The 23045-nt window shown below is 37.3% G+C and overlaps 1 protein-coding gene across 5 annotated transcripts in view; it reads right to left on the bottom strand.

Moving 5' to 3' along the window:
• Window positions 1-23045, bottom strand: part of LOC145997205 (KICSTOR subunit 2-like) — a 95119-nt gene that overhangs the window by 68065 nt on the left and 4009 nt on the right. For all 5 annotated transcript variants that reach the window (XM_083133954.1, XM_083133955.1, XM_083133953.1 and 2 more), the window contains exons 2-5: window positions 20964-21058; window positions 12301-12444; window positions 1820-1968; window positions 1308-1445 (exon numbers count right to left, since the gene is read on the bottom strand). In XM_083133954.1, the coding sequence (XP_082990080.1) occupies window positions 1308-1445; window positions 1820-1968; window positions 12301-12444; window positions 20964-21044 (512 nt within the window). In that variant the 5' untranslated portion in view covers window positions 21045-21058. The remainder of the gene's footprint in view (window positions 1-1307; window positions 1446-1819; window positions 1969-12300; window positions 12445-20963; window positions 21059-23045) is intronic.

Below are 23045 nucleotides of genomic sequence, written 5' to 3'. Positions count from 1 at the left end.
ATGACATGGTAAAATGTATATATATAATTTATTGGGGAAGGGAAAATGTAAAATTCAGGACTGCATAATTGGAGTTCCACTGTATTACTTATTCCTAAACAACAAATCTTCAATTTACAAAAGAGTTAATGATGAACACTGTACATTCATGTCTAGTAGCACCATTGCTGTCATCCTATTGCCCACCCACTTCTGAAGTGTCTAAAACTAACAGTAAACCTGAAGGTTGATTGCAAAAGAAAAAAGGTCATCCACTCTCAATATTATGGCTGCGGTGCCCACCCAATGTTGTATGAAGTGGGTATCTGGAGGAAACTCTGGGGGTTAAAAGCAAGCAGGGGCATAGTGCCAATCACATAACCCCTACATTTGGCTGTGATCAAGAAAGTGTGAGGCCACACCTCCTATATGCCTTCATGGCATGGTGCAAAACACAGGGGAGCACTTTACCTTTTTTTTTTAACAACTCCTCTTGATATTATGTGCATGTTTCTAAGTTAACATGTTAACAGCCACATGAGTTGTATTTAATTCACACTAGTTTTACATCCGGGTCCTAATAAAGCATATTTAACTCACACTCTCTTTATCTTGGGAGACTCTTTGTGCAGAAGCAACTCATGCTACTGTGCTACAACATACTTGTTAAGAGAACAGTGGCCCCGTGGACAAAATTTTGCAGATGGTTTGTGAAAATCTCAGTTAGTGATGCTGGTATTGTTACAATTAATACAAACAGATGTACATTAACTTCTTCAATATTAATTTTTGCCTTTAAATTTCACTTAAATCTGACAAGTATACAAAAAAAAAAAAAAAAAAAATTAACCCCTGAGCCGATTTCAAGCGATTTCGCCACCTGTCTGGCAGTACATGCCTCACGAAGCCACCAGAAGGGTGGCGAAATCGATTGCGAAGAAAATATGCACGGAAAAATGAAAAGTAAGCTTATCAGAGTAAAAAAAGAAAAAGAAGGTAAAGTGTTCCCCTGTGCATAGCACCACGCCATGAAGGCGTATAGGGGGTGTAGGGGTAACGCCCTATCAGAGTAAACTACCTATCTCCATGTAACCGCCAAACAGATATCTTTAGATATAATGCCGTTTTTCAAGTTTTTCTGATTGTGCGTTTGGTTTTGAATTATTGCTGGCAAGCTCCTCGAATTATATTGATACAATAGTATATGGCAGAGTCATGTTACAAATAACATAGGACTTCGAAAAAAACTTTGTAAAAGTTTCGACACCCATCAATCCTTCTTAATTTATGGACACACTTCATTATCACAAGGACTTTACAATTCTTACCTAAAAGCTGCTTTCACTGAAGTCAAGACCATGTGAGGAAAAGAAAGTGCATGTCTGCTGAATATCTCTTCTATTTGATTATATAGCTCCTCATACTTCATTTGTTTCCCTGTACCCATTATTTGCATCTTTTCATAACTGGAGATAGTTAAGGAACAACAACAGAAAGGGTGGCTAATCAAGGACTATTATAGATCTTAAGTGCAATTAATGTTTTCAATGTCAAAATTTCAGTTCATTAAGATGGCCCCAAAATGTTGACAATTTGAACTCGTGTGTTGTTACAAACCTGGCCAAATAGTACAACCTAAGAATTATTATTCACAACATCTCTTTCACACTGTCACCTTTGTCTTGCACATGGGCTTTCAGCAGCCTTGTGTAGATTTCACACCGAAGCGATATGCAACACATGCCACTTGGGAATGAGCCAATCAGTGGTAACCGTAGTGGCTTTCTTTCTTTTTACAACTCTAACAAGCACCATGGCAATCTCTTTGCCAAAAGGATACAAGTCAATCAGCTCCATCCGTGCTCCCAGGTACTGACTCAGTTCTCCTGCCACAGTTGAAACTGTTTTGTCTGAACCAAATAGACGGCTCCCTTCTTCCATGCGGCGGAATTCTGTTCGCAGGGCATCGTATGCAGCCCGAAGAGAATTCTGAAAATATTTCACTTCAATTATGCATATGTTTATGTGTGTTATTGGCTGGGGTTGCAAGCTAATGATCTAAAATTGTCAAAAAAATGCCATAAAAATTGCAATAGTTTGAAAAAAAAATGACCCACTAAATTAACTTAGAAATGGACATTTCCACTCAACTTTTTTTACAGCAATTTAAAAAACTACACCCTGCAAGTTTTCGCATTTCTCTGCATTCAGTTTAAGGCAAAAACAAGACTTCCAAAGTTGTGAGGCTAGCGTTGCTCAAAACACGACCCGCCATGTTAATACGTCATTACTTAGAGCTCGTATGTAGTTTGCTCTTCGACCATTCAGTGTACTGGGGGTAGCCCACGGAGAGCCATCGTGCACAGCAGCTTTAAAAATCTGTACAAATTTAAATAATGGAAGAAGGAGCAATAGTGGAAAGGAATGTTATGCTTTGTAATGATCATTCTGCTATTAAATGTCTCTGCTGCTCACGTGCAAGATAAATAAAAGGGTTCTGCTGCTGCTGTGTGCACAGTACATTTCAATGCTTAGTTTATCTATAAATATTACATGTTAATTGGTTGGTTCACAACCTTACCACTAAGGATCCTAATTTTATGTATAATAATTACAAAATAATGTATTACATTATATCACATACTGAAATGGTACAATTTCTTCAATCTAAAAAAAGGTACGTAGAGTTTTTAAATTTCCTGCAGTAAACGACAGTTTCTCAGTTAATATATATTGCAAATTTATGTATTTTTCTTACTTTTACATCGCTTTTCCATCACTTTGTCTAACCGCATCGATGAGAACAAGAACGCATGGCTAATTTAGTATGTATCTTCTCTAACGTCACATTTCTTGCCACTTTGGCTAATCCCAACAATGAAGATGAATTACTACAAGCAGTATTCAAAGTCGCGGTGCAGGAGAAACCCCCCCCCCCTACCACCACCACCACAACCACCAAGCAACACAGTCTAACACCCAACCTGCCCACGAGATGTGACGAAACTTTGGTCTGTGCCGTCTCAGTTTGAAAACATTCGCTTGTCTCCTTTTATGAGGTGAGACAGAAATGTATCGTCTCGTGAGCAACACTAACGTTAACAATAGAAGTATGATAAAAGTAAGCACAAGTGGAACAGAAAGTAAAATTCGTGTGGGTAATTCAAAAATTCAAGTCTCGAAAAATGTAGAATTAACAACGTATGCAGAAGCTTATCTTACAAACTTCCACAGTGCATAGAGATTATAAAGACAAAAACTTTCTTTAATGATTTTTTCGTTTGTTTGTTTGACTCCTAGTTTCAACGCTACGAGGCCTTGAAAACTGGATATTATTCTGATTATATATGCAAACTAAACTGCCGACTCAGAATTACCACGAATGAACTGGCGTTGTAATTATTATACATAAAATTCATGATTTATCAGAGGAAGTCCCATGTTGCAGGTTTGACTGTGGGCATGACTGTTCCTTTGTGAATGTCCTCTCATTGAAGTGGAAATTGTTACATTGGGGGATGTTTGGTTGAGACTTTGGGAACAGCTAGGGGCATACTTCTATTGTTAACGTTAGTGTTGCTCACGAGACGATACATTTCTGTCTCACCTCATAAAAGGAGACAAGCGAATGTTTTCAAACTGAGACGGCACAGACCAAAGTTTCGTCACGTCTCGTGGGCAGGTTGGGTGTTAGACTGTGTTGCTTGGTGGTTGTGGTGGTGGTGGTAGGGGGGGGGGGGGTTTCCTGCACCGCGACTTTGAATACAGCTTGTAGTAATTCATCTTCATTGTTGGAATTAGCCAAAGTTGCAAGAAATGTGACGTTAGAGAAGATACATACTAAATTAGCCATGCGTTCTTGTTCTCATCGATGCGGTTAGACAAAGTGATGGAAAAGCGATGTAAAAGTAAGAAAAAAAACATAAATTTGCAATATATATTAACTGAGAAACTGTCGTTTACTGCAGGAAATTTAAAAACTCCGCGTACCTTTTTTTAGATTGAAGAAATTGACGTGTAAACCCGAGTGTCCTAAAGGTATTGTTACTTTAAAATTTGCAAAGAAAATATTATGATGGAAATAATTGTAATTCCAGAAAGGGCATTCTTGTGAAAATAATTACTTGCCAGTCCAAACCTATGTATTGGCAATGAACAAGGTTGATTATGTGTTCAGCCATTTACTGTTACTAGTATTACTTTGTCAACATAATGGAAAAACTCTCTACCGATAGGCTGAATTATAACAAATACTGCTATACTGTTTAGTTAGGACATAATTCATCTCCAAGAAATGGAGCACACACTTTTGCACTGAAAGTTACAAGATACTTGTTTTACACAGTAACAAATGACTTTTTGCTGTCGCTTTCATGACCCATACTAAGTTTACGGGATGAGAGAAGCCTTGCCTGCACGCATTTCTACGTCATGACGTCAGGCCAATCCGAGGATATTTTCAAATCAGTGATGTAGCAGGTTAATTTCACAGTGTTTGTAGGCATGTTTCTCGAGTACCAAAACAAATATCGCCAAGATATTTTGCACATCTCATCTTTGTGTCATAATCAGTAACATGAATGAATTTAAAACATTTATCATGCCATGTCCATTGTAAATTAGAAATTGTTAGTACATAAAAATTAAGTTGGAAAATTTCATGAAAGCAAAATGAATCACAGTACTTGTGAAAACATTTGACACATGCAGATGTTTTGTAGTTTAAACTAACCAGGCTAAATACATACATAAAGATACACTATTCACTACTTCATTTTGACTTAAGATTACAAACAGTATACTGCAATGCTTTCTGTAGTAGTTTCTTCTATTTGCCAGGGTTGGCATTTTGCCTGTTTCTTTTTTAAAAAACCAACACGGGTGGGTTTTATTGTGATTTTTTTTCAGGTTATGTTTAAAAATATATATTGTAAAAATGAAATACATTTCCACCCTAGTAGTAATGTATCATAACATTCAATTTCTATTGCATTATATCCTGTCCAAAATATCTGTGGAGCAGGCGAACAAAAACAAGTCTCTGCGCAAGTAGTGATGCGAGATGGCTCTACCAATGAACACGTGAGAGGGAGGGTAAGTAACTGAAGTTACCAGCCTTCACAGCAGCATGTACAGCTTTGCTCTGCCCGCTCAATTTCCTACCCTACTCTGACGATATGCACAGCCTTGCTCCAGAAATATGTGGGACAGGGTATAGTTGATCGAATCAAATGATATTTAACATTTCTGTTAACATATTCTGTTCTAAAATATTTGTCTAACAGCTTGATTCTACTCTTCCTGGAGGGTGTAATAGTTAATGCTGTTGCTTTGTGATCAGTTTTCAGGGTTGCATTTCCTGTGGAGGCACATACTTTGGTGTATCCAACAATCAGACTACCAGAGGGAGGGGTACAAAATATGTTATAACTAGTGATTCTTTTTCTGGCAGTCAACAACGGTACTCCATACTAGCACCTCATTGTTGGTGTGGACTATTAAAATTTATTCTAATAAGAGAAATGCCTACGATGCCAGAGATCCTGAGTTCAAATCCCAGCCTTGGCATGGGTATTCTTTGTATGTCCCTTCATCAATTTCATCATATCATCACTCATTCTAATCTTCGCGATTAGCCAAATGTGGCAGAAAAGAGAAGTAAAATAAACTCAATCAATCAATGAAACAAACAAGAGAAATGCATATTTGTGTGTTTATACAGGAAAACCTCATTAATACGAAGTACCCTTTAATCCGAAGTTCTTCCCATTCCCCAGCCGATAAGATAGTATTTATAATGTATTTCAGTACGGATAAATCGAAATACGGATAATTCTTAATACGAAGTTGTGTGCAAGACCCTTCCGCAAAACTGGTTTCGCTTAATTCGAAGTAGACACCTGCGTAAGTCGACAAGAGAAGATCGAATGTGGAGAGAGCTTGGATGTTATTTTAACTTGACCTTGACATGTTTCCTTGTCCTAAGAGCTGCTGACAACTTGAGGGAAGTAGCCCGAAATGCCCGCTGGACATTGACATTCTTTGTCAATGTGCATGGGAGGTCAAGCTCTTTCCCCGCTGAATGCACCACCTTGGAAATATTCACCAGTGCTAGATGAGAAATGCGAGATAAGATCGCACGAATGTTCCAAAATACAAGACGCGTGGCGCCTGGAAGTCTCACCCATCTGTCTAGCTCTGAGCTCAAGATACAGCAATTTCCCGTGAGCGAGCAACTTTTGACCTGGTAAGCGACAACTTCCGCACTTTCATTAAAAGTGTGTTCTTTGTGCCCTGTAGAACTTCATTAAAAAAAGGGAAACTGTTACAGATAATCAAAGCCGCATAGGCCAACTAAAGATCGTCAACCTGCTTAATGCGTTGTCATCTAGGTTTCCCGCAAAAGTTGACGTCGATCTTACGTATGTTGCAACTCCAGTTTTCCGTTTCATACGTTTCCCAACTGTGCCGGTCATAAAATTTGCCAAAACAGTGTTTTGTTGTCTGCGTGACTTCTCCCTTTTTGCTATCAGCAAACGCGGGGGGAGTCCGTTGCTAATTGTTTCAGCCAAAATTTTCTTGCTCGTGTGCGCACACTGGTTCCTTCCTTTGGCGTTTAAAAAAAAGCAAACAGTTCTGAATACCTTCTTCAAAACGAACAAAAACCGCATGATAAGTAAAAGAAAAGTGACCCCCTTCCTTCTCCTAAAACAGCTCATTATCCGCCACTGGTGTGCATGGTAATGCGATAATTGCAGAATTTAGGTCCCTCTTTCTTGTTTGAATGCAGCTGTCTGGATAGGAAATATTGCCCGTATTATTGTCTGTTGCATGGTAAAAGGTAATACAAGGATCATTATTTTTTTTCACACTGCTGATAAAAGTTCGATCTTGGACAACTGCGTTAACTTTAAAATGTCCATGATTTCCCTTCTGCCACCTGCTGCTCTAACTTCCAGCCGGTCTCATCGTGTTTACGCTGTAGCTGGCGCCAGTGTTTAGTCTAGCGTCTGGAAAGCTCTCACTTGCGGGTAACTGCAATGACTCATCCAGTGCGAAGGAATAAGTGTCATTGTTTTGAATCTCACAAAGCCATATAATCCCCGCTTTTCTTCAGAACCATTAGCGTGCTGCTGTTAAAAAAACAACAAAAAAAAAATGCAATGCTCAATGTAGGAATACGAGAGCAAAAGTTTTCGCGGAGCGAGTTTTTGACCTCCAGAATACCCTTGAAACCTACAATAAATTGTCGATTAATCTGGAAATACGCAAGTTTCGTAAAGCTTGTTTTTAGTTTATTTTATGCTGATGAGCTAAGTGGGATTAAATATACAGTTTAAAGTGGGATCCAAACCAGAGTGATTATCGAGTGCGGCATGTGTCCTAGGATACACATTTCATGCAAACAGATCGCAAGTTGTGTGTTTACTTTTTCAGAGTGGATTACAATGCAAGTTGAGGAAGTTTTTGAACTGATCCCTGCAAAGGGGGAGGGGGGGCGATTATGAAGTTAACTGAAGCAAAGAATACGTGACTTTTTTACGATGTCTTTTTAACAGCCGAACCAGAACGAAATTTACAGCCCCGATTTTTTTGTTTTTTTGCCAGGGAAAGGTTGTGTTCTCTCCCAACAGAATCTTCTCTTACCAGTTAATCCTGTAACGGACAATGTTCTAGTGAACGCACATAAAATCCAATATTCATTCTGTCCGATTATCTCCCGTCTCTTGCTTGCGCCAGTGACTACCGTCAAGATTTTTCCGAGTTTCACTTCTTGCAGTAAACAAGATTGTTTTCCTTTCCGTAGGTCTCCGTGCAAACGGGTTTCTTATGAACTAAAATTGTAAGAATTTCGTGGAAGAGCAACGACTTTGCATAATTAAAAGAAAGTACCGTTTGTTAAAAGACTTTTTGACACAACATGCATCCCGTGCATAACCGGTTGTATAACTAGGCAGGATAAATGGTGTTAACCGTCTCCTTGGAATCTTTGTGTCCGCGTTAAGCTCCGTGTTCTCATTTTGTGTAACATTTTTTACACTTTCTTTAAAAGTTACAATATTATTATATAGTACATATAAAGCTTATTTTCAGAGCTACCACCAAGTATAAAACATCCTTTGTGGGGGGAATTTATACTCTACTTTATTTACACCTGAAAACAGGCACCATCTTGAAAAGTTTGGATAACTCTAAGTCGTTTAATACAAAGTTGACATTTTTTGGTCCCTTGAACTTCGTATTAACGAGGTTTTCCTGTACTTGGATGCATCATCGTTTATGAACCTAACACAATTTTGAGTAGTTGTTATGATGAACACATTAACAAGCAACACAGTAACATTAAATCAACTTGAATAGTGCTGGAACCATTCTTTCCAGAAAAAAACAAAACAGTAACTAACTTTTTTACAGCAAGAGTTTTAATTTTGTCAGTCAGGTTTCTTCCCCTGTAATGATACCCAAATTAAGGATATTAAAGTCTATATTTTTCAAGATGCAGCACATTCTTAGTAAATACTATTAGTGAATATTCCATACTGAACTTCAGTTCAAGAAACAAATTCTTTTGTGAATGCAGTGTTGTGACTATGTTGGAATGAATTATGCTACAGCTACAAACACATTTTTTATCTCATTTATTTCATATGCCATTAGCCAGGGGTTCCTAAACCTTTTCGTTCCATGGTGCCCTTAGTGTTTCAAGATTTTTCCATGGTGCCCAAGTCAGAATGTAGGCCTATCTAACATTTGTAATGCTCAGTTAGTGTGGTCAGGTTGCTTGCCGTAAGTTAAAAAATAAACACATATTTCAAATTCAGAAACATTTTACCTGTAAAAAAAAGTACTAAATAAGCACATATTTGGATCAATCATATTCTAACAATCACAGTCATTTCAGTAAAAATATTGGAACATTTCGCAGCACCCCTGTAAGCCAGCCATGGTGCCCCAGGGTGTCACGGTGCACACTTTGGGAACCACTGTCACAGACTATTAAATAATCCAAAAATACTATGCAACACAATGTATGTTCACAGTTTATCACAGTTGTGCTTTTCCATTATTTATCTGGATGTTTCAAGCATAAACACCTCCTCCGTGTATTAACCATGCCAAATTATAAGTTTACCATATTTAATTGTCTGGCTGATTTCATCCAAGTGGAACACCTTATATATCTTCCAAAACATGTGGCTACTATGAAAATGGCAATTTCCATGGTCAAAACCTTCAATTTGATCCCCAACGCTCCCCAAACATGCACTATATTTCAAACATTTATTGTCAAACCATAGCTTAATTAATGCCCTAAAATTCTTAACAGATTTTCTTTTCTTAATCTCCAAAAATGTGTCATCAGAATTCGGAATCTATCTCAGCATATGAAAACTGACTTTTTTAACTACAATCTTGAAATGCTATGAACAAATACTAATACAAAACAAAATCATTCCCTGGGTTTATCTTATTGTGATAATTTCAGGTAAAAACCTCTCAATTTGCTGTAGTTATCAGCAAATTCATGACTTACCCCCAACACCACCCATCCCTTCCTAAAAAACACGTTGTATTACAGAGATTTCATTAAAAATTTAAAACTCAAGTGATGGCACTCAATGAGTGGATGGGCACATGTTACCCAATAAAAAACCTCTTGGGCTCATAATATGAAAGGACACTCACAAAGAACACCTATGCCCAGGCCAGGAGTCGAACTTGGGGACCCTTGCATTGTAGCAGTGCTATGTGCTAACCACTTCATCACTGAGGTCATCATCGATACTTTCAGAAGCTACCTCTATGAAGATATATGTACACTTGCATAACTAATTATATGAACCAAGAGATTGTGATTGAATCTCTCCACCAGGCTTCATCATCTAAAAACTCTTCTTTCACAATGCTGTATGTACTGTGAGGAACATCATATATGTGTACGTGTGAACAGGACATCCACCAAAAGAACAAATCCAAAATTCTTGACATTTTCATGACTTTCACTTGACCTTTCTTTCCTTTTTCATAAAACTTATCACCCCCTACTTAGGTATAGTTGGAAATTAAGAAAATATATATTTTTATTCAATAAAAAACCTCTACCACAAGGCTGATTAAGATGAAAACTGAAGCTGTACTTTAACAAGAGATTTAGATTTGTTATGCAAGTAAAAATTAATGCTTCAGACTTCATCCTGGATGGGGAATGGTCACAATACTTTATTTAATATTTTTAAACAACTTCACACATACAAGAATGTAATTCTCAAGAAACAAAGAGAAATAATCTTAACTACAACTCTAATACAATTTTAAATTTCCAAATATTCAATTTTATCAAATCCCAGTACAGGTATATAACAATGAAAATTAATTATACTGTAAAAAATAGACACCCCCTATACGCCTTCATGGCGTGGTGCTATGCACAGGGAAACACTTTACTTTTTTTTTTTTGTAAAAAATAGACACCCTGGTGAAGATGTGTATATGAAGGTTTGTGCATCTCACATAAATTTCATGCTTATGCACTGCATGAGCACAATCAATGAAGACTCCTGCATCACTTCTTTCATACTTTCTGTCCCCTTACAATGCTCCAGTACAATTGCTTTCTATTCAGTCTACATGTACGTAGGAGAGTGTATGATCAAGCCTGATATAACTAATCAGCTGGTAATGATATATCAGCATATTGGTCTATAGTTTAAAACTGTCACATATTTAGTGACATTTTAATAATAATAATAATTTTAATAGGTCAGTTTTAGAGGTATGCATATTATGCTTTCGATGGTAATAACACACTACAATGTATATTTTTTCATGTTTTGTAAGGTACATTTTTTAAACATGTTTAGTCATAAAATAATGCAAAATGAACTACAAAATGTGAAATAAATGAAAACACGAAATTTAGAGTTTATTTATTGATGCAACAGTCTCTGAAGTCTGTGGGTTATGCAAACTGCGGAAAATTGATTAACTCTGGCGTAAATTTTTAAGAAGCAAAATTGACTCTTTTGCACAGGAAGAAGCTTAATAGTTTTTCTTGTATCTATGCGTTGCTTGCATTGTAGAATTATTTTCCTGTAGTTTACGGTTATTACAAGCATAAGAAAACAGTTTTTCGTTGTGACGTTTCAGGAGAACACACGCTCCCTTCATCAGACATTTATTTCATTTTGACTAAAGATACAGTTATAACAATGGTTAGCAATTTTTTAAACAAAAAGAATCCGTGATATAATGGATGTTGTCAATGTTACATTGTTGTAATATAGTAACTTAACTGTGAAAAGAAACAGTCTGTTATTTTTATTTCAGATAAAAAAAAATTGATCACATTATTTTTTTATTTAAAATTATGAATCCCAAGTATCATCAGGTAATTCAAAGTCATCATTGTTTTCACAAAGTCTCTTGATGTTTTCTGTTACATTAAATTTTAAAGATGGTGGCTTACTCCATTTGTGAAAAAGAAAATTCCATACTGGATCTATGTTACCATTTTCATTATTTAATTTATTCCAGTGTTCTTCTGCAATGAACAAAGCTTCCCAGACATTCAACTCTATGTTGCCCGTCAATCTTTTTAAAACCCTTCTCTTTTTAATCAAATGCTTCTCTTCGATGATGTGAGCTGACAAACCTGTTCTTGGGTTTAGATTTATAATGTCCAAATCGTGTTCATGCCATCTTATTGCCATTTTCCTTGCTGTTTGTCCTACATAATCCCATGAACATGAACAACTTATATTATATATTCCTGTGGTGTCCACATGTGGTAGAGAGTTTCTCATTTTGAATTCATTAAATGTATATTCTAAACTTGTTGGTGATCTAAAAACAATTTTGAAAGTAAATCTTCTAAAAATTTTGGCAATTTTACGTGAGAATCCCTTGTGGAATGGAATGCACACAAATTTCTTTTCAACAGATTTTTCATCTTTGTCTGTATTTCTTTTTTCCTTTAGTTTTCTTGCGACTTGTTTTTTTGATTTGGTTTATTCTGTTAGTGTGAAAGCCATTTTCTTTTACTATATTAAAAAGCCTTTCTTTTTAATTAATTAAAAAGGCTTTGTGAATTATCAACTGTGCACAATTTACAGGTTATTTAGATACATGTCATGTGGTGTTTTGTGAGATACATGGACTGCAGAAAAGTATCAACTGGTATTGGACAATACCAGTAAATTGGCATTGGTATTAGATAAGACCTTATAAATCTTGCTTTGTGGACAATCTAAAAAGACTTACTTTCAGTACTTTCCCGATAAAACGGACAAAAATTATGCATAATATTTGTTGAATACTTACATCTTTTCTCAGGAATCCTTTATTTTTCGTAGCAAAAAATCCAAGTTCCAAGTATAACCGTTCGGTGGCTGCTACTTGAGGCAAATGCTGTAGGAAGTAGCTCCATGAGGATGACTGACCACGTAATGTTCCCCGTTCTCTTTCCTAGGTTATAAATAATTGTTTTGTTACAAATGAATGAACAATAAAAATTACTTCAACATTGGGTTTGAAATTCTTAGCAATTGTCACTATGTGAACAATGAAACACTGTGAAACTCTGATTTTACATTTTCCTACATTAGTATTCAATTATAATGGTGAACAACAAAATACGAGGGTTATTTCTTAAGTAAGGTCCATTTTGCAATAGAAACGAAGTAAATAAATGTTTTTTTTTTAAAAAAAACATGTATTTTCTGAATTTACATATACCTCTCAATTTTTCTACATAATTTCCTTGCCGGTTTAAACATTTATCGTAATGAACTACGAGTTTTTTGATAACATCCTCATAGAACTCTGCCACCTGCAAGGTCTGGACTGTATGCGGATGATCGAAATCCTCCCAGCCAAGAGAATCAATCAGATCATCATCTGCATACAGTCCAGACCTTGTGCCTAGCACCTACCTCCTCTTCTGCCAGCAGAAGACCTTCCTGGGCGGCAAGCATTTAGACACTGATAAAAAAGTGAAAACGACCGTGAGTAACTGGCTATCTCACAGGCGGCAGAGTTCTATGAGGAGGTTAGCCAAAAACTCGTAGTTCATTACGATAAATGTTTAAACCGACGAGGAAATTATGTAGCACATAGAGAAATTTATGTAAATTCAGAAAATAAATGTTTTTTTGAAAAACATTTACTCACTTCGTCTTTATTGCAAAACGGACCTTACTTAAAAAATAACCCTCGTAAAATGTTATAAATCTCTCGTCTCTCTCTCTCAATTTTCCCAGTTACACATTTTCCTGCATTTTAAGTTTCTTTCAGCTTAGTACCCTGAAAAACATAAAATTGAGGTTCCACGGTGCATGCAACTTAATGTTAATTATGCAGTACAACATTATTTTCTCATTGCTTCTTCTGGGGGGCTCCCTGATAGTGTGACAATTAATATTCCAACCTTGTAAGTAAAAAGTCACAGCTTTGATTCATATTGGGGACATATGTATATGGTTCTGATCCCACTTAAAACTTCAGATCCAGTTGCAATTAATCTCAGTGCATAAGAAGAACTTAAAAAATCTTTATCAAACCTTTCTTATTATTGTTGATTCTTTACATATTGTTTAAGGGAAAGAGTGACTATTATACACCAGCTGTGCATTTATTTCAATATCGACAGAATGTGCACTACTATTAAAATAAACCATGACTATACAAAAGAGTATGAACATCTCTCCATGTTGCATGTGGAAGTAGTTTTTTAAGGTGATTATTAAGCTTGACACGATGTTTGAAAAATATGATCAATAAGTATTTACAGAATCCTATGTATTTCTTACAGGAAATCAACTTCAACTTCAAGTTGCAGCTAATCAAATGGGAGTTTTGACTTTTCCTATGATTAAGATATAGTTCAACGTGTCCATTGTCTGTCCATGTACTATTCTATGTCATTGGATGTTCGATAATTCCAAGAGAAACAATAAAATAATAGTCCCATAAGCATAAGTTGATGCCCACGACCATCCTGGCAGTGTTGCCAAACCTGATGTGCATAAAAGAGCTAAATTTCAACTTAAATAGAGCTAAAGTTGACTTTCAAGGTGCTAGATTAACGAAGGCTGCATATAGTGCCTCCTAGGGTAATTTTTGGATCAGAGGGGTGGGAGCACTACTATTACCTTTAACTTTAAAATGATGACAATTTATTCTTAGTTTTGACCATCTAGGTCTGGCAGTGCCCATCTCAATAATCCTTGGGGCGATGCAGCCAATATAACAATATCACATCACGTGCAAAATATATACTCATGGCAAAAGTTGGTCTTTGTGGGCCGGAGCCAGTGATGGCATCATAGTGGGGCGGGGGCCAAGTACCACAGTTCACAGCTAAACGAGTACACAAAAGAGCCAGATCTGGCTCCAAATAAGTGAAGCTGGCAACAGTGCTCGTCAGCTGCTGCAGAGAGAAGGACCTGGGGGAAATTGTCCCTCTGCCCTTTAAGTGTATTGCATTTGTACTTTGAAAAGATGTCTTTGGCATCTAATTTCGAGAGGACAATTAATTGATGTAAATGTCTCTGACATTTGATTTAGTTTTATCTGTGTTAATAGAAAGAAAATTCTTAAAAATAAACCAAGATTGCTCAGAACATACCATAAAAATTTCCACAATTTAAACTGTTACGTTCTCGTTCGCCTGCTGGATGAGAGAACTCCGAAGCTCCAATCTCTCTCGGGGAAAGTGCCGGTCGTCGGCTCCCCGGTTGCATCAAGCTTGGTACCCAAAAAACTCCCGAGTCTCCGACACTGCGGTATTTCCTTCTCAGGATTGCCAAAGTTAACGAGAAACTCAGCAAAAGAACAATTTGTCCAACGAAATTGTCTTTAAGTACCGGATGTCCTTCTTAGGGCAGAAAGGACACGTCGATCAACGGCAAAAACGGCCCTTTTTAGGACCAAAAAAGCCGAAACTCCAATGTTACTTATGGAAAAAAGAAAATGGGTCCAAGTGCAACCAAGGATAGAGATTTCACTGCCTCCTTCTCAGGAGGGGGCATATCTCGAAAACCGACAGCCGAAAGCTCAACCAGGGGAGAAAGGAGTGCGTGGACCTGGGCAAAGAAGCGGATGCTGAGGAAAGGGCTAGCGGATAGCAAAGGCTGATCAAACTGACATGGTGGTGGCCCTCTAGGTAGCTGCCATCCACCCAAAAAAAGTCTGCCAGGAGGTTGTGACACCCGGTAGCACTCCCAGACTGCTGTGCGCTTTCGGGCATAGGGGACCCATGTCTTGCCGTGTCACCGAACGGGGCCGGTGACACTTGAGGTGGCACCCGGCTATAGCAGTGCACCCACACCAACCCAATGGTGTGGTCAATTCCAATACCTCACAAGGGGACAGAAATTAGATGGCCAACTGGCATGTCACGGATACAGGTTGACGAGAAGCCACCCTCCCTTAAAGCAAGAAAAGCCAATGCTGTCTTAAATCCCACCTTTCACGCAGACGTCTCTGGCAGTTAATTTCCGAAGCGGCTTTTTTTTCGGCCTTACTTCAAAATTAATTTGCGATATTTTTTCAAACAAGGTTGTAAGTCGGAATGTGTAGGTCCAACTAACATACAGACTTGCAGATAGCCTTTGGGCTTTACATACCTGCCCTAAAATTCCCGACTCCATCCTCCCCAGTAAGGATAGGAAACCATAAGGTGTGTTTTTTAGCCCCCTTCAACGTGTTTTTTTTTTTTTTTTTTTTTTCGCACACCAGAATCTAGATGAAGCTTGTATTCCAAGACATCTGAGGTTTTGTCTGCTTGCAGAATTTTTCCTCGGGAGCTTCCCTTCCATTTCTCTTTTTTGTCTCTTGTAGTTTTTTTCTGTCTGTCTAATTTTCGCCGTCTGGTAAAAATCCTCTTTTTATAGGGTTGAAACCAGATTTAGTTAAATATTCGATGTCCCACATAGGTAGAGTTGCATACTAGTGCATGCCTGCATGGAATGGAGGTTTCCCCAAGGGAGAAATCTGGCTTGATTGGATCTATTCTGAGGGGAAGATTGTACCTAGGCAAAAGACCAAACATGGGGCTATAATGTGCTTGGAGAGTGCATTAGTGTCTCAGGCGAGGTCTGCGCCTTCCGGTATGGTTGCCGGTTGACCTAGGTCGGGCACCACTCATCCCCATAAGCTCCTTTGGGGGCATTTTTTTTTTTTTTTTTTAAGAAAATATAAGACACCAATATTCCAAATTAGCAACCAAAATCCACAAGGAAAAGGAAAATCTGAACAAAAACACAGGAGTCAAACTGGACCCAGCCTAGTTAGCATTAGTCTACTGGGAGTGTGGATGTCAGAGAGATGATACCTGATTGGCCCGGCCACCTACACTAGACTCCTCCTCCACTAAATACATAAAAACTTATACTTCTGACACATCTCTGCACTACATCTCTGAAGATGAGAGTGGCGTTAGCTCTTCAAAGCCTATCCAGAAATCCCTGGTTGATACCCTGGGAAAACATCTTCATCAACATTTTTGATTTTCAAATTGATAGATTCAGAACATTTGGCAGATTCAGAACATTGTGGAATCATTACAACCCAGAAGTGTCCATGACTGTACAAGGTGTGTCAGGAAAGTAAAGATACCACGAATATATATCTTAGGGAAAATATGTAGGGCATAACTTCACAACACGGACAGTAATTTTGATCCTTTAATCTTTGCAGCAGCGTTCATTCACAGTGCTGCACTAAGTCTTTTGTGAGTCACACGTGCTGAATATAGCTATGGCGATAAAAAATCAGCCAATTGCAAAGTGCAGGCTGTGATACAGTTTCTCCATGAAAAAGGCAAATGTCCAGCGGACATTCATCAACAAAGACACCACTTGGGTCACATTTTGACGATACATAATGTTCCCATAAATTGTCATAATTTGACGATGAATGTCCGCGTATAACAGCCTGCACTTTGCAATTGGCGCAATTTTTTATTGCTGCAGCTATATCCGACACATGCGACTCACAAAAGACTCAGTGCAGCACTGCAAATGAACACTACTGGAAAGAGCAAGGATCAAGGTTACTAGTAAGTGTTGTCAAGTTATGCCATACATATTTTCCCTAAGATATATATCTGTTGTAAATTTACTTTCCTGACACCCCTCATATGATAAAATGTGTGTAAAATGGCTCAATTATAAGAAGAAGAAAGAAATGAGTTCAGAAATGAAATCCAGAAATCCAGAAAAAATATGTTGTTTGATGAAATCCAGAAAAAAATATATGTTGTTTGATGGTAACACAATATTCTGTTACATCCTTATCATCTGTCATTTTCACAGTGATGACTAGGGAAAGGAACTTTAGGTAATTAAATGTTTTTTCTGCGATAAGATACAGACCCTCATTTTTGCCAAAATTCTGATTATAGCCTTATATGTCAACACAGCAAATTTTATTTTACATAAAAACACATATTTTCCAGTTTTCCGTAAGTAAATACATATTTTGCGAATTTTCATTTTAAATACATAAAATCGCTCATTGACTTCATCCACCTCGAAATCCTCGAAGGAAAAATGTTTATAGGCTACTCTGCACCTCTTTCATATCGAGTGTGCTAGGTTTGTTTTGTCTTTGAACACCCTCGCTGGCAGACTTCTGGCACCTCGCCTACAATCCTATTGGGAGAAAATAGCTGTAAGTAGTAGCTGGGGCTGGCTACACGTCATGATAGCAAGGCTTTTTAATGAAGCAATGCAGCTATTGTGGCCGGAAGGCATAACATTTGACAATGTTCTTCTCCTCGTGACAGATGCTGCAGCTTACATGAAAAAAGCTGCAGTAGGCCTTGCCGTTAGCTACCCCAAAATGGTGCACGTTAAATGTGTGGCCCATGCGTTGCATAGAATATGTGAAAAGATAAGAGCTCTTTATCCCAATGTCGATAAACTGGTTTCAAATGGCAAGAAAGTTTTTATCAAGTTGGCTAGAAGAATAGACAATTTTAAACAAAAATGTCCTGAGGTTCCCCTTCCCCCTACACCTGTAGTTACGCGATGGGGCACTTGGTTGGATGCAGATGTTATGCCCAGAAGTTTGAAAAAATTGTATCTGTTGTAAATGATCTCGACAAAGAAGAATTCTGCAAGAACTGTTGATGGAGCCCTCCGTAAAAGTCGAATTGGCATACATCTCAAAAAACCTGTCCATTCTCTCTAATTCCATATGAAAGCTTGAATCGTCCGCGAACACTTTGGCAGCTTCCATTGTTAAAGTCCGTATAGTAGAATCGAAACTGCAAGAACTCACTGGATCTAAGTGTCTAAATGTACAGAATTTTTTGGGAAAAAACAAGGTTTTCAAACTTCGTGCCAAATTGCATGTGTTTTGGAAAGTGAAGTAGAGGAAGAGGAAGCTTTGGAAAACTTAAGCGTTAGTGACATTTCGTGCTTCAAATATGCAAGAATTGTTTCTTGTGACGTGGAGCGATCTTTCTCACAATATAAGATGCTTTTTAGAGATAATCGTCACAGATTTACAATGGAGAATTTGGAAAAACTATGGTGATCCACTGCAACTCTTCCAAAAAATTGCTCGCTAAGAGGTAATCATTTAGAAACTAATTTCAGGTGTTTAAAATGCATGTTATAGTTTGTTTTTGTTACCAAATGATTTTATTTTTGTCACATATTTTCCTGTTTTTATCACATATTTTCAACATTTATGACACATAAAAAATAAATATTTCTGTGTTTTTTAGCACATAAAGTTCCGTTCCCTAGTGATGACAGATTCTTAAGTGCATATTCTTCATCAATGAATATAGGCACGTGGCCCCTAATTAACCCCTGAGTCTCTCGTCACTCACCAAGTGTATTTTGTATCGGTAAGTTATGAGTTTGCAATAATTTTAAGACAGTTGGCATAACCAAAGCATTGGTGAGTTGCTCCCTATATGGCCCCCAACCACACACTATATTTGAAAGTATTATGACCAAACTGTAACCTATACAATGTTCTAAAATTTACCAAGGGTTTTCTTTCTTAATCTCAATCTCTACATCGTGGTTTAAAAATGGGAGGGAGGGAGGGGGGGAGAGAGGGAGGGGGGAGAGAGAGAGAGAGAGAGAGAGAGAGAGAGAGAGAGAGAGAGAGAGAGAGAGAGAGAGAGAGAGAGAGAGAGAGAGAGAGAGAGAGAGAGAGAGAGAGAGAGAGATATTCCTCACCCTCAGTATGCCTCTCCATTCTCTCTCTTTATATCACTTAATGTTATTTACTTTTAAAGAAGTCAAATATTTATGTGCATGCACAAAATCTATTTATTCTTACCCTGCACAATTTTAAAATACAAAATAATAAATGAAATATCAGTAAAAGATTTATGTACAAGATTAATAAAAATATGGGTAACAGTTCGTTATATCGGAGACATAGACACATTTCTTCATTTTTCCAGAAGAAACTACTTACGGAAATGAGTTTCTCCAAGCTTTCCAACGTTCGTGGAGGTATTTTCTTTCATTGTGGAATCTATTTGACCAGCAAATCATATATTTTTCAAGAGAAATATCCCACTGACGCACAATTGCCATGCTTCCCGTGCCTGAACTGCATGCTCCGCATGTTCGATGATGTAACCCACTGTCAGTGTTTCAAACTCCATTTTTTTTACTATGCTTGCCTAACCCAACCAAACCTGACATTATGGAAATGGTTCGTGGGGATATCCATGAATAGTCCGTGGGGCTATCAGTGAATGGTCCGTGCAGCTACCCGTGAATGGTTCATGGGGTTATCCGTCAGCTACCGTGCATAATGGTTCGTGGAGCTATTTGTGAATGGTTCGTGGGGCTATTTGTGAATGATTTGTGGGGCTATCTGTCAATGTTTCGTGGGGCTATCCATCAGCTACCCGGGCTGGCTATCGTCAGCTACCCGTGCATAATGTATAATTTCCACCGGTGACGAACATGATAGTAGGTATTTTTCAGCGAAGAAGGTTGAAACACTGCATACCCACAACGTGAGTCAAGATATGCCCGCCATATTGTGTGTTCTGGAAGCGAAGAAAGGAATAAAAAAAATCACTCTGTATGTGAAAAATTGGGTTTGTTTTTGTGTAAAAAGCATAATGGCACCTTGAACTATGTTCTGCAATACACAATTGGTAAGTACGAACCATTCGAAACACAAAATATCCGATTTTAATGTGTCTCCGATATAACAAACTGTTACCAAAATATGCTATAAATGTAACTTACTCCCACCAGGTCACAAGTTAGTAACATCATTTGCAGAATGTGCTCAACAAAATGTGCTCTTGAACTGTAACTACATCACAATATTTGCAAGAAGTAATATGTAAAACTGTGCATGCTATAAAATATGTTACGAGAGTTAATGAAATAATATCCAGGACTTCATACTTGAATATATTTTAGTATAAAGGATCAATTAAATAATCTTGATAGAGCATACTGTTTTCTGTTAAAAACCACAGACAGCATAAAAAACATAGTAGAGGAAAACAGGTTAGCACATTCCCCATGTGCATCACTAAGGATGGAATCAGATGAGGAACAAACACTGGCAAGATGGTTTCTTGTCTCTATAATCTAATAATTAAATTATTTGCACAATTGTTATTTTATGTATATTGTATATTACGTCATTCATATTTCTTGTGAACTATCTTTATTATGATCTTGGTAATGTAATGGTGGCATCCAATATTGAACACTGTAATTGGACATGCACCTGTTGTGTTTCAATTAAATAAATAAATAAATAAAACAAATTCATACAATTACTAACATCTGCAAAGCTATGTTTTCTTATTCTTTCCCTGGGATTTTAACAGGTAAAGGATCAAAGGATGCCTTTTACAGTGATCCTTGTGTTTCTAATATGTATTTCCTCATAAAATTAAAATTTTAATGCACATTTAATAAACGTCAAAACAAAGCAACAAATAATTGAACATGGGAAGTATGGAAAAAACTACTTACTACCAATTCCTTAGCTTTGTCGAAGCACAGCTGAGACACTTGCAAAAAGAAGGAGCTCAAAAATTCTTCTTCGTGTTCCATGATCAGCTATTGACCTTTAAAAGTGAGAAAATGTAAATAAAGTTTGGTTTGAGTTAGTGTTTTAAGTCCACTTTATGCACAGTAAGGCTAATCGGGACTGGACCTACAGTTTAAAGTGGGATCCGAACTACTATGTGCCTCCACCTGGGACCCCTTGATTACAAGGCAACAACACTACCACTGTAACATCGGAGAGGCCCAAAATGTAAATAAAAAATGAAGATTTGATGTAATAAAAATATAATATATAATATAAATTTATAAATAGCTTAAAATTTGTGACATGCTCAATTATACATAATAATGGATATGTAAATAATGCTCCCCTGTGCTTTGCCATGAAGGCATATAGGGGGTATGGAGTTAGGGCCCCACACATAAGCAGTTTAAAAATAAACTAAAAAATCATCTAGCCTATAGCAAGGCAGCTAAGCACATAATCACGAGCAACTTTTCTGTTATAAATATATATCCATTGTAATAATTGGCAACTCTGTTCATGCAACTTGTTATAATTATTAGCATTCTAAATTTCATAATTTTCCTTTGTCCTCAATTTATTATTATAATAATAATTATTATTATTGCTATTGCTGTTTCATTTATTGTTCCAGCTGACTTCATACATGTATATGTACTAAATATGAAAGTGACAAACATTAGATCTTTATTATTTCTATTCAATTTGTATTTTTATATTTAGTGTTCATCCAGCTTACATGTAATCAGGGTATGTTCATATATTCCATTTGTACTTTACTTTTACTTTGTAATAATCACCCAGACAAGGGTCTGTTGTAAGAGTGGACATCGAGGCCGAAAGATGCTCCCTCTAATAAAGACAACTTTATTATTATTATTTCTTGATCACAGCCGAAGGTGGGGGAGGGGGGAGCTGTGATCAGAAGCACATCCGTGGCTGCCTTTACCCCGCTCCATAGTTTCCTCCAGGTACCCGCTTTATACAATGCTGTGTGGTTACTGGAGCCCCTTGAACAGGTGGAAAAATTCCCAGTTCTCCCCCACCGGGTATCGAACCCAGATATCTCACATGGTAGTCAGATGCCCTAATGACCTAGCTACTGCGGCATTATTATATATAAATAAATAAATATATTCTCAAATTTTCCTTCAATTCATACATTTAAGTGCTCTCCAAAAGTCCTAGCCTTTATGATTTGATTTTGATTTGAATTTGAAATTGTGGGTGCGTCAGCACTAAGGCTATTTTGCACCCATCACATTATACGGGGTCCAGCCCCTTATCGTTACAAATAACAACTCTTACCTTGCAGAATTAAAATCATAAAATATTAAAATCTTCTGACTTTCGTTAAGAGCTGAGGCTGTAAAGGAGCACTCAGCACACATAAGGACAAAAGAACAGGACAATACAAACAAAATTATACTGGCCATGGGGCTAGTCGCCAGAGCCTCGTTAGTCTTCAGTCCAGGGTGTACTAATGTGGAAGTGAGGTTGAAATTTGGGTGCACTAAGTGGAAGGTCACCCCTTACACCCCTCCTAGCCATTATGGAAAAACAGGAGCAGACAAAATTAAAAATAATCTAGCTGCCATCCCCTTGGAGAAACTAATTAGCACAGTTAAAACTTAACTAAATATTATTTAACAGAGACACTATGATTTGGGAAGTAGCATATACAACCACCTGCATTTTGCAGCTACGTAACAGATTGTCTCAGACATGTTGTTCCGGCAGGTTTTTGTGTGAGACTAAAGGGGATTTCATACTTTAGAAGAGATATTATGTGATCAGGTGTTGGAAGCATTTATAGACATTATTTTAGTTATAAGAACCCTAAACATGACCTGCCTAACCTAACAACAAAATAATTTATGGACATAATAATCCCTTGCACCCCTTTCATGTGTAGATGTCAGCAGCAAAACATATCCAAGATAACAGCAAATGAATGGTTGTTCATAAACAAAGAATCATTAGGAGTATATGGAAGGGAAATATCATTCTAAACAAAATAT

The sequence above is a fragment of the Lepisma saccharinum genome, chromosome 13 (genome assembly GCF_977018435.1).
Source record: "Lepisma saccharinum chromosome 13, izLepSacc3.1, whole genome shotgun sequence".
Lineage (NCBI taxonomy): Eukaryota > Metazoa > Arthropoda > Insecta > Zygentoma > Lepismatidae > Lepisma > Lepisma saccharinum.
The sequence above is the reverse complement of the archived record's forward strand: the minus strand, read 5'-3'. Positions and strand labels throughout refer to the sequence as shown.